Raw genomic sequence first — 17,062 nt, forward strand, 5'->3', positions numbered from 1 at the left:
TGACACTGTGAAGTGTGGCCCACACCACACAGTGAAGTATAGCCCACCTGACACTGTGAAGTGTGGCCCACACCACACAGTAAAGTATAGCCCACCTGACACTGTGAAGTGTGGCCCACACCACACAGTGAAGTGTGGCCCACACCACACAGTGAAGTATAGCCCACCTGACACTGTGAAGTGTGGCCCACACCACACAGTGAAGTATAGCCCATCTAACACTGTGAAGTGTGGCCAACACCACACAGTGACGTATAGCCCACCTGACACTGTGAAGTGTGGCCCACACCACACAGTGAAGTATAGCCCACCTGACACTGTGAAGTGTGGCCCACACCACACAGTGAAGTATAGCCCACCTGACACTGTGAAGTGTGGCCCACACCACACAGTGACGTATAGCCCACCTGACACTGTGAAGTGTGGCCTACACCACACAGTGAAGTATAGCCCATCTAACACTGTGAAGTGTGGCCCATACCACACAGTGAAGGATAGCCCACCTGACACTGTGAAGTGTGGCCCATACCACACTGTGAAGTGTGGTCCACATCACATGGTATAGTACAGTCTGAGGCAAAAAAAGTCAGCACAGCATTAGATGTTTTGATTAAAATAGAGAAACCAACCTAAAAATTTGCATACACAAATTTCAGCATTTGAGCAAGTCCAATTAGGTAAGTTTCCCATCAATGAAAGTGTTGCTAATGAACACGACATGGACACAATCCAAATTGACGTCATATTTTAGTCTTTATTATGGTGTGATGACATGGAATATTTTCTACATTTTATAGGAATTTCACAGTTTCACCATCAACCCTAGATGCAATTCATTTCAGTAGGACCACAGCATATGAAAACATCAAATTTTTATCACCTATTTATTGTTCTTAAATTAAAGCACATGTTTCTACAGGAGTAGGCAGATAAGACAGTTCAACATTTTTTCACAGGAATCTGTCCATTCCTGATACTTGCCACCATCACAAGATATGAAAACAGAAAAAAACAACATACCTAAGATTCTAAAAATTGTATGTACTTTCCTTTAGCAGGAGGTCAAAATACACTTCAATATATTTATTTTTTTCATGCTTACAATTAACATGGTCATATTTGATTTTTCAATGTTTTAATATTTTTTGTACCATTTCCTGGGGCAGATCTGTGAGCACAAATGTGTGAAGATCACTAACCAACAGACAGTAATTACATAATTATCCATTCATTTTAATCCATCAGTTTTACAATCTCTTTTATATAGACACCTGAAAAGGAAAGCAATTTCAATGAACCTGAAGCACAAGACAGGTGTAAAAAATTTGGTACACTAATTGGTTTAATAATGTTTCTCAGAAATGTCTCACATCAAAGTAATGTCTGTATATAGCTCTTTATACAACATAGACCACGTACAAGAAATGGAATCTAGTTTCAGTCAAGTTTGCCATCAGTAAATTAACAATAAAAACGCAACATCTCTTCTAGTTTCAAAATAACCTTGTTCACAAGATTCACTCCCCATTATCAACCACAGATTCTCCATTTTCCATGATAACATTTCCATCTAAAGACAGGCATTAAGAGAACAGTTCATCCACACACCAACTTATGTTATGTAGCTGTATTCTTTACATACACATTATTTGCACATTCTTAAAGTGATATACAAGACTAGAAAGGTACACTGATAAGAAACATGAAAACTACACTACAAAGCTATACATTCAAACCTTCACAATTCCTCAGATTACAATTTAAGTATTTCTTTTCTCTCTTCAACTTCACACATTTGACCACAGTTTAATTTTTTTCATTTTTTATGGCTGTCATTTACCTAGAATATAATTTATTTCTATCTAAGTGTCTTTTTTTCCTCTACATTCCATAGCCAAATCCTGGTTGGGGAGGTTGGCCCATCATTGCCTGTGGTGGCATTGCCATGCCCTGTGGTGGCATTCCCATGCCTTGAGGTGGCATGCCCATTGCTGGTCCTGCAGTTATCATAAGCTGTGGTTCACCTGAAAAATCAAATCAAAGATTTTTGTAAATGCTTGGACACAACCTGAAAACATCCATAATACTTGGACACAACCTGAAAACATCCATAATACTTGACACAACCTGAAAACATCCATAATGCTTGGACACAACCTGAAAACATCCATAATGCTTGGACACAACCTGAAAACATCCATAATACTTGGACACAACCTGAAAACATCCATAATACTTGGACACAACCTGAAAACATCCATAATACTTGGACACAACCTGAAAACATCCATAATGCTTGGACACAACCTGAAAACATCCATAATACTTGGACACAACCTGAAAACATCCATAATACTTGGACACAACCTGAAAACATCCATAATACTTGGACACAACCTGAAAACATCCATAATACTTGGACACAACCTGAAAACATCCATAATACTTGGACACAACCTGAAAACATCCATAATACTTGGACACAACCTGAAAACATCCATAATACTTGGACACAACCTGAAAACATCCATAATACTTGAAAACATCCATAACACTTGGATACAACCTGAAAACATCCATAACGCTTGGACACAACCTGAAAACATCCACAATACTTGGACACAACCTGAAAACATCCACAACACTTGGATACAACCTGAAAACATCCACAATACTTGGACACAACCTGAAAACATCCATAATACTTGGACACAACCTGAAAACATCCATAATACTTGGACACAACCTGAAAACATCCATAACACTTGGACACAACCTAAAAAGCATCCATAACACTTGGATACAACCTGAAAACATCCATAATACTTGGACACAACCTGAAAACATCCATAATGGCTGGACACAACCTGAAAACGTCTGTAGTTCATCAGTAATGATACATACAGAAACAGTAGCTCAGAGTTACACATTACAAGAATGATTTCTACGACATAGGAAGTGTGCATTGCAATGTGGCTTAAAGATGCTGGCTAACACCAGGGCATGTGAAAAGTCAGTTTCAACAGCGCCCTCTGTAGTAGAGGGTAAATCTCTGCATGTATGAATCTTTACTGCATATCAGAGGATGAACTACTAAACTTTACTTGTACATAGACAATATAATCTCTAGCCTTGCCTTGAAGACCAATACGTCTAAGAAATGTGATCAAACTTGAAGCATGCTGTCATTCACAAATTTGATACAAGCATGGTTTGCTGAGAATGAATTAGCTGGAGCATGTACAGTAGAGTTAGATCAATGTAACTCCTGAGTTGACCTGAAATTTCCCATAATTATCCACATATAACACACCTATTTCGGAGTGATCAATCTAAATTTGTTAGGAACTTGGATGAACATCTACAAAACCTAACTATTCCACTTTCATCTTACACACATCAAAAAGCATAAAATATTAGACTTATAGACACTTATCACTAACACACACACACATATACACTATACACACATTACAACACGCACAACACACACTTCATCTTTCATTTCAACACTGAAGTTGCCATGAAATACAGGGATCAGCAGAGTACACTTTCCCAGTATTCAATTTCTTGCAGGGGGATCCCCCCCAGTTGACATGCACATTATTTCTGTTAAAGCATCAGCCAAAACAGCAACAGAAATTTCTTGTAGCATGAATTGAAATGATATTGCTTGTAAAAAACCAAATCAATGTCAGTACTGATTAGAAATCATAGATCATGCTTGATGATCAACATAAAGCAAAGAGAGCAAGTGCAATATAGAGGGAGTCTGCCCATATCTACTTCTACTTACTGTACACAATGGGTTGAGATTCTTGGGCTTCCTGTTCTTCTTTGCGGATACTTTCTGACTCGGTTAATTTATCAACCTGTTATAAACACATCAGAAGGGATAATAAGCAGTGAAAAATCAACACATTCTTTCGGTTCATTTTCACAAACTTCGAGGGCCAGTGCATTATGGATAATGTATGGGGGAAAATCAAGCTACAATAAAATGACAATAAAACAAAGTCAAGTCTTTCATGCAGGCATGCTAACATAACTGACATCATGCAATGTCCAACAAAAAATACTCGGCAAGTTGTAAATGATCAGTGCTTAATGGCGGGCTAACATTTGGAATTGATACATGCTAGCAAGGTTAGCTAATTGGGCAAAGTACGCGGGGTTGACTTCCATGGGACCTTGGATACATCCATCAACATGATGACACTACAAGACAAGTCAGACGGTGACTGGGTCTAGTTACCAGATATTTGTTCCTGAAATCAGCTGTCCTGACTCTCCAGGACAATACGCAACAAGTTCAACACCTGAATTCACACACACCATTCAAAATCAATCTCCTTTGACATACATCACACCAAATATCATATTACTCTCACACGGTCACTGATAAAATCTGGGATATTACAGCAATCCATGTTAAGAAGATGGCAGTACCAATTAATGTTGATGTTTTGATGTGGGTTTTCTCTGAAACACTATAACAATCTTGTAATGTATAGTGGAAATAGTTCCATAGATATAAAATTCACAAATTGAATTCAACAAACAGTAGCTAATATTTAGACACTAGTGTCTCAAATTTGTCATCCCAATACAGATACAGTAAATGAACAATGAACATATAGTTTCAAGCAAACCAGACTAGTAAGTGTAAAGATTATTGCATTGTCATGGCATTGCTCTTATTATATCCACTTTTTTAGACCATGGTTGAATGGGGAAAACAAACTCACCTTTGTCAGGTATTCTCTCATAACTTGTACCATGTATGGCATTGCAAAGTCCATGATGTTGTGTCTCCATGATAGTTCAAGTATAACATCGGGTCTCAGCAGATCATAACATGAAAACAGTGATGCAGCAAAACATTCATAGTTCTTCTGATCTAAGAACCAAGCAAGTAATTCCTCACAAAGCTCTGTTTCACGGGATTCTGATGCATAGATCATTGCATCCTGAAAGCAACAACACATCAATTACAACTTTCTGCAAATAAAGATTTATTGTCTTCAAATGGAGGATGCACTGCATGGAGGAAACAGTGGAAGACTATGAAAATAATCAGACAGAACAATTGTGGAATATGATTCAAGCAATTGTCCCTATTTCCTTGATTTATTTCCTATTTTATTGATGCTTTTGTACAATAACAGAATTTGCAATAAAGATCAGTGCAATTAGAATGCAGTCCAAAAATCATGAATGTATTATGCCTGTCCTCTGCAACTCTACCCTTGTGTGGGTCCCCCGAGGAGAAGACACGTTTCGAGTCTTGCCTCTGCCCAACACAGCCTGGCAAGCCAAGGGAGCGCCGCATGGCGACGGTATTCATTGTCAGAAAACAGCATTATTTGTAGTTTCTCATAGGAAAAGGGTAGGACCCGATGTCAAGCTCACATCAACCTGGGCATGTCTACTTGGCAATTATTGAATTTACAAACATGCAGATAAGATTGAGTGATGAAAAGACTTTTGACAAAAATCAAATTACCGTACCTTGAAAAGCCTGTCTTTTTTGCACAATTCTACAGATTGCTTCCAGCGGTTATTACGTTTGTACAGGTAGGCAGCAATACGTCGGAACTCCAACAGCTCATGTTTTTCTAACTTCTGAGCCAGTGCAATGTTATCAAAGTTATCAAAAGCATCGATAGATGCCTTGAGGCCTTGATAATCTTCTTCATCTATGAGTAGATTATTCAGGGCATCATTGATGGCTTTGTTGTTGTGGCTTTGAACTTGACGCAGGTATGGCTTGACGATGGGTAGCTGATTGACTTTAGTAAAGAGGGCAACTGCTCTTGTGTGATCCATACGTGGTATAAGAACAAGTAACAAATCGTTAAGAAGCATGGGTTTATAGTCCAAGTAGAAATGAATAGCTTTATAGTACAGCTCGATGTTGGCAACCTGCAATACAATTTATACATTTTATTAGCATTTTCTCTCTAAGACCCATAAAATTCATACAATTAGTAAACTAATAGCTGCACCTGTTTTTCTGGATTATGATCATGCATTTGGTGAAATCTGTTCACATTAACAAAAGACATGTTTATCTGTCTCAGGGTTGGAATTTAGCTGTGCGGTGTTGACTGCAATATCTTTGCTAGGTGACTGGGTGCCATATATTGTGAGTTTGAATGCCAGTGAGAAATTGCTGAATTATCTGAGATTTTTTTGCTCCAGGCTTGGGCTTGTTGTGTTGAAGTTCCAAACAGACATGGCTCTTTACATATAGATGAAACTGAGCAGTGGATGTTTGGTAAAAAATAAGTGTAAGAGATTCAAATTTGAAATGATGTTGTAAATTTATACCTTTGTGATAATATCTTTGAAGTGACTTTCCCTCCATGCATCTGTTGGGTGTGCCATCATAGTGACTATTGCATTATCAAATTCTTCATACTTATCATAGAGGAATACAAGTTCAGCCCATAGATGAGCTTGCTCTGCAGCACGTAATACCTATTATCATGAAAAAAATAATAAATCACTTAGGTAAAGGTATTTACTCAGATTTGGATCCACAATGGTTTAATTTCTCTGCCATGCTCACATGGGTGAATATATTTATTGAATTATCACCACCTTCAAGTCTAATGCAGCTTTTTAAAATTCTCAATAGGTTACTGCTTTGAAAACTATGTTTATACTTGTGGAGCATTTCTTTCATCAGTGTAAGTATGTTGGCTGTACATATGGTTGGTTGTAAATTCTTTTCCACATTTTTTGTCTTTTGAGTTCAAACTTCAAGCTTTTTGTCATCATTACCCCTTTTCCTGCTAGACAGTAATAACTGTATCACTTCCCCATCAGCCAAGTCAGTAAAAAGCGGTATTGAGCCAAAACATGACGTATTTTCACCCATTTGGCTTGGTATGTTATAGCATCTTTTGTCCCAAAAAAATCAACTTTAGAGTATTATGTTTTCAACAGTCTTCAAATGTACAGTATTATGTTAAAATACATCATATGGAATATGTTGTGTTTCATTAATTTTAACCATCTTGACCTGGTGGTGAAATATGGACTTGGCAGGAAAAGGGTTACAGTTGTTCCACATCTCACAACCCAAATACTTTCACACTTTACTGACAAATTCAATGTAGGTCATATCAATTTCTACTACAGAGGGGAACATAGCAACCACTCTCATGGCTGAGATCTTTCCTTGAACAACATGACACATGATGAACTATAAAAGTTGTACAAAAGCAATGGCTTGATACTAGTTGCCCAGCAAGGTATGACCCTACTCAAATTTATAATCTGTGTCTTGCCTGAAGTAAATTCACTATTTGTCTAGTTTTGAAACTGGAATTTGACAAAACATCATTTCTTGATTTCTTGAAAAGGTACTGGGCGTTAAATCATTGTGTATCACTACTTTTATATATTTCATGAAGTTCCAATTTCAAATTGAAGTAGAGAGTCGAAGTGATCAGCACAACTGAGCTTGATATACTGATATCACAATTCAAAACATTCTAGTCTGTAGCATTCATTCAGAAAATTCAAAACTTTCCGGGAGAAAATTGTACATGGGACTCATCCATTTTGTGACTTTGTAACCTACAGCACTCTTGTAACATTGCACAAAGGACACAGTAGCACACAAAAACCATCTTCTAAAATGTGATGCACATCACAAAGTGTCTACTAAAGCACAGTACTAGTCAGAATAAATTGTATAGACTAAAGATCAGCATAATATTGGATTAAGTTTACTGTCTGGATATGCACTGCTTGGAATACATGAATCTCTCAGATCATAGCAATTCTGTTTTGCAGCTATTACATACAAGATCCATTCTATTCCTTTCTAGAAACACACAAAGCAGTGAATGGAATAAGAAGGCGTTTCTTACTTTTGGAATATTGACTCTTGACCAGAAGAGCTCCAGATGTTCTCTCATCTTCTGTGGTTTGTACTTGGAATAAAGAATGGCTAGCTCTGTAAACATACCCATGTGGGCACGTTCCAAGCCTAGGGCAGCTTCCAAAAGGGCAATCAGCTCCTCAAAGTAACCCCTGTCTTGGTAATAGTTGATAAGTTCTTCCAGCTCATCAGCATGAACCACAATGTGAAGACCACACATCTGAGCCAGACGGAACTCTTCACCATCAACACAGGCAAAACATACCTACAGAGAATCAATATTGAACACATTGTACTCTTCATGTCTCACTTCTCTGAAAACTCTTCACATTTACAAAAAAATCACCAAAAAAACATTGCTACTGATACGGAAAATGTTCTCGTTTGTGAAACTGTATCTTCTGTAGTTTGGCAGGTTTTATTGGTCACAATATTTCCTATTGATCATTGACTGTTACATAAAAATAAATTCTCCATTTTCATTTGGATTCAAAACTGACCTCTTTCCAGGTGCGTGTACTGTTTGCCTTTCTTGCACTGTCCACTGCAGCCTGGTATTCACCAAGATGTACCAATGTTGACGCCAAACGACCAAAGTTAGAAACATTGTTGTACAGTAACTTAGCAGCATCATACATCTTTTCATCATAACAACGATCTCCAACCTGAGAAAGAATAAGAGTGTTTTAACATGATGTTCAACTTTAATGAATCTGTGTTAATTTTCCAAATTATGTACAACTTTTAGCTATATTTATCATTTTTGCTGCATTCAATAAATAAAAATATGAGCGTGTAAAGTGAACCATGGTAGAAGAAATGCATCTTAATTTTGTAATGTACTCATTTAAACCATTAATTTATAAATTTCAAGCCATAGCAAAGTACTTCAGTAAGAAATGGTGACTTGCAGAAGACTAGATTCCGACTATTTAACACTGAAATACAGCTTGATATATGAGTTTGGTTCAGACAACTATGCCTAACCATCTTTATGGTACAAGAAAAGAGTGAGGATGGAGATGATATCAGGCAAGAGATAATAACGGCATTACCTGTTGTATTTGTGCATGGTTTGGTCCAGAAATGAATTCTTCTAGTTCTGCTAGGCGGTTTGTCTTGGCAAATGCAAAGATGAGTTCTGTTTCCACATAGGAATCCCTTGCCTTCTTACGTGCCATCTGCAAGTATTTCACCAAGTCCTCCCAGTTACCTTTTCAAAGAAAACAAAAACACAAATGGTAATCTTGTAAGCTTCATCATGGATAGAATTGCACTATGTGAACCACACTACAAGTGAAAATTTGTTGTCACAGTAACATACTGTTTTTAGCCATGTTTGTTTGTTTGTCAAATTTACTTCAGTACTACTATACACTCTGGATGGTATTTACTTCACACTCTGGATGGTATTAAAAAGCATAACAATTTGCATTAACGCTGATTTAGAACTTATTTGCGGTCAAGGTTGAAACACAGCAATGAAATATGTACCATAAACGGCAAGACTTGATAATTCTAGACTTTTGACAATGTTGACGATTGCTCCATGATCTGGTTTTCTATTCACAATTAACAGAAAATTCCAAATTTTATAGGCCAAATTTCCATCAGTTGATAGCTAAATCTCCTACTCCAATACTAATTGTTCTTTTAGACTGTTACATACACTTTAAAGAAGGGATGTCATATTATCTGGTAAGCACAATAAGCATAATACAATGATTGTAACTCCATGAAAGTTGTTTCACTATAGAAACTCACTGTAGACTCCACTAAGAAGCAGTAATTCATTCTACAACATACACTTGGGACAATCTAAATATTGTATACTTTGGCAGTGGAATGATTGGACTGTATTATAATTACCAATGAAGAGAAGTGAAACTTACCATGTTTGTGTGCTGTTTCAACCACTTCCATGTATGTAGATGGATCATTAGCCTTGATGTATGAATCAATGGCTTCTTTAACCATACCCTCATTGAGTTGAGCTCTGGCTAACTGACTCCAAACTGCTGCTTCATTGCATCGTTCAGCAAACTCATAGGCACGATCTAAATTCTTAACATGCTCTATAAGAACCTACAAACCAAAACATATCTAAGGTCAGTCATGTAGAACCACTGTATGCTAACTATCATTTTAGCAAAGTCTGCACATATCCTAATTGTAACTACCTTGGAACTCCTCAAAGTGCTACACAACCCTTTCCTTTGGAGGATTTCAAGACTGGAACAATGAACATTTGTCAAAAGGTGTTCATGATATTCTATGATCCAGTTATTTCTGTCAATCCTTTTGCTTGAGATTTAAGTAATTTGAGAATACAGCTTTGAAAAGGTAACTCTATACTTTATACTATTATATTGACATTTCTGATATATGTCACATCTTATACCTCATTTATTATGCGCATATGTATTTCATGGCTGGCCAATACAGCTAGAGGTCTGATCTTTTTTCCCGATTTAGAACCACAACTTAGACATGCCTCATGTGTTTCAAATTGGGAACAATGACATAGACCTATGTGCCCATACATCTCAACATATACACTCCAGTGATACTCTGATGTCAGAGGTAAACATCCTGTTGTTGATATTCAGTAAATATTTACACCTGTAATAATAGCTTTTGCCTTGTGAAAATACCAAAATGATATGGCAAAAAACTCAGCATGAAGCACTGGGTGTTTGTAAGTCCTTATTCAAGAAGGAAAGTTTCTGTCGATAGTTTCTTTCCTTTTATGAAAATTTGGGATCTTACCTGAATAGCAGAGGTGTTGACATCAAACTTCTTGAAAATAGCAAATGCTTCTTCATAGAGTTCACTACCTATGGCAATATTCGCAATATCCGGTGCGTCATAGTTGTCCAAACGATTGATGTACTCCATAACACGTGTACGATCTGCTTTTATTGCAGTCAGGATCAACAGATTCTGAAGATTCCTACAGGTGAAATTGAAAAAATCAGTTTTAGCAATCTTTCTTTCCATGCAATATCAATACATATGCATCTTGCTGGACTGTAATTTGAAAATTCACCCAATGTTTCATTGGTAACAAATAGGCATTTACAGTGTAATTAATGCACATTTACATTGTAATTGGTGGCAACTTTCTGACTAGACTAGTTCTTTGCATTGGTGAATCCTTTATTTTGTTTGCAGGTTACAATTGTAGAGACAGTAGATTTCATGTTACAATTGTAGAGAAAGTCTATTTCAATACATTAGGAACAGTGATACTACTGTACATCAGCACAGGTTGAGTAACAAATCAACGGTATAAAATGTAACAGCATGTGGATCAGGTACTCTCTGTCTCTGATATGATAGAATTAATAATCACTTCATTGCAAACTATACTCTTATATTTCACTACTTTAAATGAGGTATCAAATTGCTACAGGGAATGGCTAGAATACCACCCTAGGAGCACTTTTGACAATGAATGATAAAGATTTCACTCTACTGAAAGATGATTTCATTTCTGTTGTAATCCATTTCTCAAGTTTACTAAAAATAAAATAAATGACATACCTGTGATCACTAAAGACAGAGCTTTCCAGTACAATCTTTTCAAGCAGTTCAATGAGTTCATTTGGCAGATCTGCAGTCATGAATGCCTTTACAGTTACTGAGATATCCTCAGGGTCCTGTGTTTCCGATAATGCTGTTTGTACAACCTGTGAAAATACAACCAAAGTTATGGACTATGAACTTGCTACAACTTTCATCTAAGTGGACTGAGTCAGTTTTATGGCATGGCACTATTAATGCAACTTATATTATTATACTAATTGAAACCAACCATCTCACACTATTTTCACCCATTTCACACTAAGGTCTGTAATTTGTTTTCATGGCCACAAGGCTACCAGCATCAATTTCTGATGGTCAACAGAAACTCTATTGACATTCACTTGATAAGTTTACATCTTGAAGTAGAAAGTACAACAATTATACCACTATGTCACTGCTGGCTTCTATTGTCAGGTAAAGTTAATGAAAGTAATGTCAAGAGAGTAACACGGCATCACGACTATGACCCTTTCAGATGGTTGCTTCTCTTTTAATTGTGCTCTGAGCTAGAATTCACATGTTCACAATTTATTTCTAATATTTGTAGAACAGACACAAAACACATGTTCAAGTGGCCAGCAAAGCAAAAAGTTAACTTTATTTACTTTTACCATTGCATGCATGCTGTAAATATTGTACAAGCACATGCTGTTGTGTTTGTTGGGCTTTAAGGACATGCATAAAGTAAATAGCCACTGCACTGTAAAGTTGTTTAAAGACTTGCCTAAACTAAATAGCCGATGCACTGCAAATTTGGCAGTTGAAGAGTTCTTTCCAGTGTTCACTAACATTGTGACAAAACTCTGATAATACAAACATAAAATAAAGTTTGATGGTTCTTACTTGATCAATCAGTTGTCTCCTATATGGATTACTTTCTTGCAGCACTTCAGCCCATAGATCAGGGTCACGTCTCCTCACTAGATATCGTGATTCACTCTTGAAAAGTGAATTTTCATTGCAGACATTGATCAGTTCCATGTCACACTGACCTCTCTCATAGGCAACACATGCTAAGTGAGGATCTCTCTTCTCACAATATTTACCCACAACTCTACTGTCATAGAACTGGTTCTCCCTGGCGTACACATACAGAAAATACATAGATGATTTGTTAGCTGTCATCTCACCTTCTAAGATGAAAAGCTGAAAACTATTTTACTATATATCTCTAAAACAGTCACTAATGTACTTATCAATCACCTTGTTACCTGTGATATGTTGAACATTTTATACAGTTTGATTTTTGTTTCTGTTTGTGTGCTTTTTGACTTTCCTTTGTGTCCAATGTAGTCATTCTGACTATCATTTTTACTGTATACTTTCTCTATGGATGCATTTATATTTGAAATAAAGATATGAAATAAAGACAGAATAAATAATAACATTCATTTTGATGGTTTTACCTGCATTGTACTGACATCCATACATTGTAATGCAACTTATTCTATTGTTACATTAGAAACTGACTTATTACATAATACTTAGAAATATAACAAAAGCTAGCACAGATATTAAGTAGCAATGGTGGTTGTTACCTTAGGAATCTTTCTGGGTTATTATTGCTGTCAATGTAGATCTTAGCTAATGCATTGTGAGTTGCTGGTTCTTCACATCCATCATGAATTCTTGCTTCTAACCATGGTAACAACAGCTTCATTCTGTCAAAGAAAACCATCATTTCAACAGTACAAAACAACACTTTTACAACAAGCCACGACCAGATGTCAACTGAATGTGCTAATGTTGTTCACAACAGGTTCATTACATAGTAGTACGCTTCACAGAACAATCAGATATCTGTCAGATTGTTGCACAGTACTGAGTTAAAGCACTAGTTACAAAACTTCATTTAATATGCAAATGGTGTGAACATGTGAGCTAAAAATGGCAGCTTTACAATGTAACCCATCATTAGCTGTATTATTTTGCATTTCCTTACAGAAAAAATACAATCAATATTGAGAGAGATTTTTTGATTTCCTGTTATAAAGCCGTTCTTTTTTTAAAATGTCAGTATTCCAATCCCTTGTGCTGGATTTGGTCGATTAATTCGTGATTTACGTCTTTCAACTCAATGCACACACTACTGTAACATGACCAAAGTTTACGTCTTTCAGTTCAAGGCACACATACTGTCATAACATGCACACAGTGAAATAACAAGAGTCATACCTGTTTCTCTTTTCAACTTGCTCTACCAATTCATCAGTTGAGAACTGTCCCCTGACAACCATTATCAGACTTTTGATGACATCTTCAGAGCAGTCTACATCCAATAGACCACCCACTACCACAGGTAAACGAGATGGGTTTACCTAGGTAGAAAAAATAAACAAGAGGTGATTCCATTACTCAATGTGACATGATTTCACCTGATGGCTACTGGTAAAACAAGAGATCCTGACATCATTTGAGATGATTGGTTCTTCACAATGATTGAATGAATAAATGCAATGCAGCATAAGCAGAGTTCGCGTTTACGCAAAAATCATGCGTATTTACGCATTGAAATTGACTCTCTACGCATTTTTTTCATCGTTATGCGTTTTCTATACGCAAAGGATAACACCGAAAGCAGACGAAATTTGTTGCAAAACATTTCTGTCAATCACTCATGTTGTGTGGAAAGTTTCGGATTCTCTTGGCGTTGTCTGAAAAATCGGCATCGTAGTCCACACGTTATCACGTTAGGCACGTTATCATGTCAGCTGTACTGTGCCTATGAATTACGTTGCTAATTTTCAGGCGAGCGATAGTTTCTGAAAGTGAGTGATTGACAGAAATGTTGCGACAAATTATATAAATGCCGACCGTGCACGATCATCACGTCTCGCTGTTCCCAAATTTTGATCAAGCACACATGCAGCATGGCGTCGAAGCAGACAAATCTGTTTTCTTTCAACTTTGCTCTACGAGTCCGTGAAAAAGATGATTCATCGGTAGAGCTCGTCGGAATCCCGATAAATTTTGAACACTGCAGAAGTGTCTGGATGGTTACTGGTCGTTCAGGCACCAAGTCGTTTCGGCCCAAGTCGTTTCGGCCTCTCAATTTCCGGCCCAAGTCACTTCGGCACTGCAACCCAAGACGTTTCGGCATCTGTGTTTCGATTTTTTTTTCAAACTATTCAGTAATTGACTGATCCGTCATATTCGTAAGCGTGACCTTTGCGTTCTGACCAGTACTTTATGTGCATTTTGTGTGAATTTTGCCGTGCTGTTTCGTCACAGCTTTCAAACTTTTGCCGTGTCGGCGGCTATTGATATCGATTAACTTATGTCACAGATTTCAAAATGATACGAAGTTTTTCTTACGGTCTCTTCCCATGTTCTCACAAAGATTAAAGCATGTACGTGAATGTTAGTTGACACTATACTTTTTAGTACTTTGATTTGTAACATTACGCTCCAGCACTAGTTCCCACAGGTAGCCTTCAGCGGTGCCGAAACGTCGGACTTGGGGCCTGAAATTCAAAGGCCGAAACATCTTGGGCCGAAACGACTTGGTGCCGAAACGTCCAGAAACCGTCTGGATAAGCTGCCATAACTCTAACTTTTGGGTTGCCCAATGTGTTTTGACGGTCGCATGTATAACCTTCGCTGTTACGTTTCAACATTGTTCAAGTTGTTCGTTAAACTGTTTTCATTAAAATAATGTTGCATCGTATAATCCGAATATGTAGTGTAGGTTTATTCAACGGCACATTGTATTTTGCAGTCAGTTTTTTCATCAATCGAGTGCGGAAGTGAAATTACGCACTCAAATCCAGCCATTACGCAATTTTAGCAGACTAATGCGTATGCCGTACGCGAGGAGAAAAAAGTCACCGCGAACACTGATAAGTTATCCAAATCTTGCAAACAATAGACAGATGACATTTTCATGAGACACTTGTTACACATTGCCATCAGTATCTCATAATTAAATTATACTATCTCTCATTACACACATATATCAGTATAAATTTATGAGATGTCAACTATCAATAAAAGGTACATGATATACTTCCGCTATAAATTCTATATAGATTTTATTATCAACATACACACATATTTCAACAATTTTTACAAAATTTATTGTGGCTGTTTGATGCAAGCCATACATCTCTCATCATAAAATTTGCTTTGACTGAACCAGTCAACTTTTGTCAACAGGTCTCTATCACCACATACTACATTCTCAGTCAGAGGTACAAGACTGCAAACTCACCTTTTGCACATATATTTCAATATATTTTTGTAGATTATTACGATACAAATAAAGCACCAGATCATGTACAAAGTCAAAACGATCACAGACAATGATCAGTGGCAGCTGGTCGGTTAACTTGGCTTCTTTCAGGAAATTTTTCACACGTTCAGGATCATAGCAGTTACTCTCACGGCAGATACGCTCAACCTCTTTGATTTGACCAGTCTTACACGCAGCCTGCAATAATAGAACACATATTGAAATCCACTCATTCTCAAAACATTTCAGTGATGAAAGTATGAACTTTCATAATTGGTGATCAACTACATACATATGCTAACGCTACTGCCTACAACTACTTTTCTTTCAAATGTCAATTATTCTTTGTGTTGTAATTATTTGTGCAATTACTTGAAGTATCAACACTTAAAAATTCTAGCCAGCATAATTTTAGATTTCAAACAACAAATGAAATTATCTTGACACTATTCTGATTGATAATCAATTACTAGGTTATCATATAGATGGATGTGAATTGACAGTTTAAGGAGTCATATCACTCTACTTTGTCCTTACTCAAACATATTGAGGACTTGTATGCATGACTAATATCTCAATAATGGAATATTGGTTTTAACCCTTCACAGAAATGTTTTTAAGTAATTCACTATACTTGGCAGGCCTGATGAACTATTCACTGTACTTGGCAGGCCTGACACAAATGTTTTGAAGTAATTCACTGCACTTGACTGGACTGATTAACAGATTTACTGAAAAGCAGTCACATAGTTACCTGAATGTATTTGAAATGCACTTCTTGGTCCTGGCTAAAGTTCACAATGGATCCCAAAAAGTAAAATAAACCTGAAATCCAACAACATGAAAGCAGTCATTTCATATCTCCTGATGAGTAAACACACAAACTGTACTGATCTTCAAGATATCCCCCGACCCCCAATGTTTACAAGTACAGTTCAATCAATATTCCATGCACTTGGACTTCCAACTGCCTTACATTTCACTTCGTAATTAATCTAATTAATACCAATCAGCTGTTTACGTTGAAATATCAAAATTACATTTACACCAAGAGTTCACCATTTATTTGACTTGACCACAAGAGAATGTATGTACCAAAGCGAGGCAGTTGTTTACTGACACAAAACATACCACCTGTCTATGGAACATTTTAATCTTGGAGATTTTCAAGACATAATCTGTACATGCAACAGAAAATGCTCTGCAATCTCCTTAAAATGAGTAGTCATGACTGTTTGGTGTTTTTTAAATCTCTCTCAAATCCCAAGACTCAATCTACATACATGCTGCTAATACTCTAACCTCTAAAGCACTGCTTGTGATGCCTTAGTATTGTGAGCAGTGAG

The 17,062-nt window shown here is 36.9% G+C and overlaps 1 protein-coding gene across 1 annotated transcript in view; it reads right to left on the bottom strand.

The window, feature by feature from the left end:
* Positions 1–734: 734 nt before the first annotated feature.
* The window catches only part of LOC139144634 (clathrin heavy chain 1), a 31,869-nt gene continuing 15,541 nt past the window's right edge, over positions 735–17,062 (bottom strand). Inside the window, exons 13-28 of the mRNA XM_070715337.1 lie at positions 16,471–16,541; positions 15,696–15,914; positions 13,661–13,803; positions 13,024–13,146; positions 12,329–12,563; positions 11,444–11,589; positions 10,667–10,850; positions 9,790–9,982; positions 8,953–9,110; positions 8,398–8,562; positions 7,887–8,162; positions 6,334–6,483; positions 5,512–5,925; positions 4,749–4,970; positions 3,797–3,872; positions 735–2,024 (exon numbers count right to left, since the gene is read on the bottom strand). Of these exons, the coding sequence (XP_070571438.1) occupies positions 1,882–2,024; positions 3,797–3,872; positions 4,749–4,970; positions 5,512–5,925; positions 6,334–6,483; positions 7,887–8,162; positions 8,398–8,562; positions 8,953–9,110; positions 9,790–9,982; positions 10,667–10,850; positions 11,444–11,589; positions 12,329–12,563; positions 13,024–13,146; positions 13,661–13,803; positions 15,696–15,914; positions 16,471–16,541 (2,918 nt within the window). The 3' untranslated portion in view covers positions 735–1,881. The remainder of the gene's footprint in view (positions 2,025–3,796; positions 3,873–4,748; positions 4,971–5,511; positions 5,926–6,333; positions 6,484–7,886; positions 8,163–8,397; positions 8,563–8,952; positions 9,111–9,789; positions 9,983–10,666; positions 10,851–11,443; positions 11,590–12,328; positions 12,564–13,023; positions 13,147–13,660; positions 13,804–15,695; positions 15,915–16,470; positions 16,542–17,062) is intronic.

The sequence above is a fragment of the Ptychodera flava genome, chromosome 12 (genome assembly GCF_041260155.1).
Source record: "Ptychodera flava strain L36383 chromosome 12, AS_Pfla_20210202, whole genome shotgun sequence".
NCBI lineage: Eukaryota > Metazoa > Hemichordata > Enteropneusta > Ptychoderidae > Ptychodera > Ptychodera flava.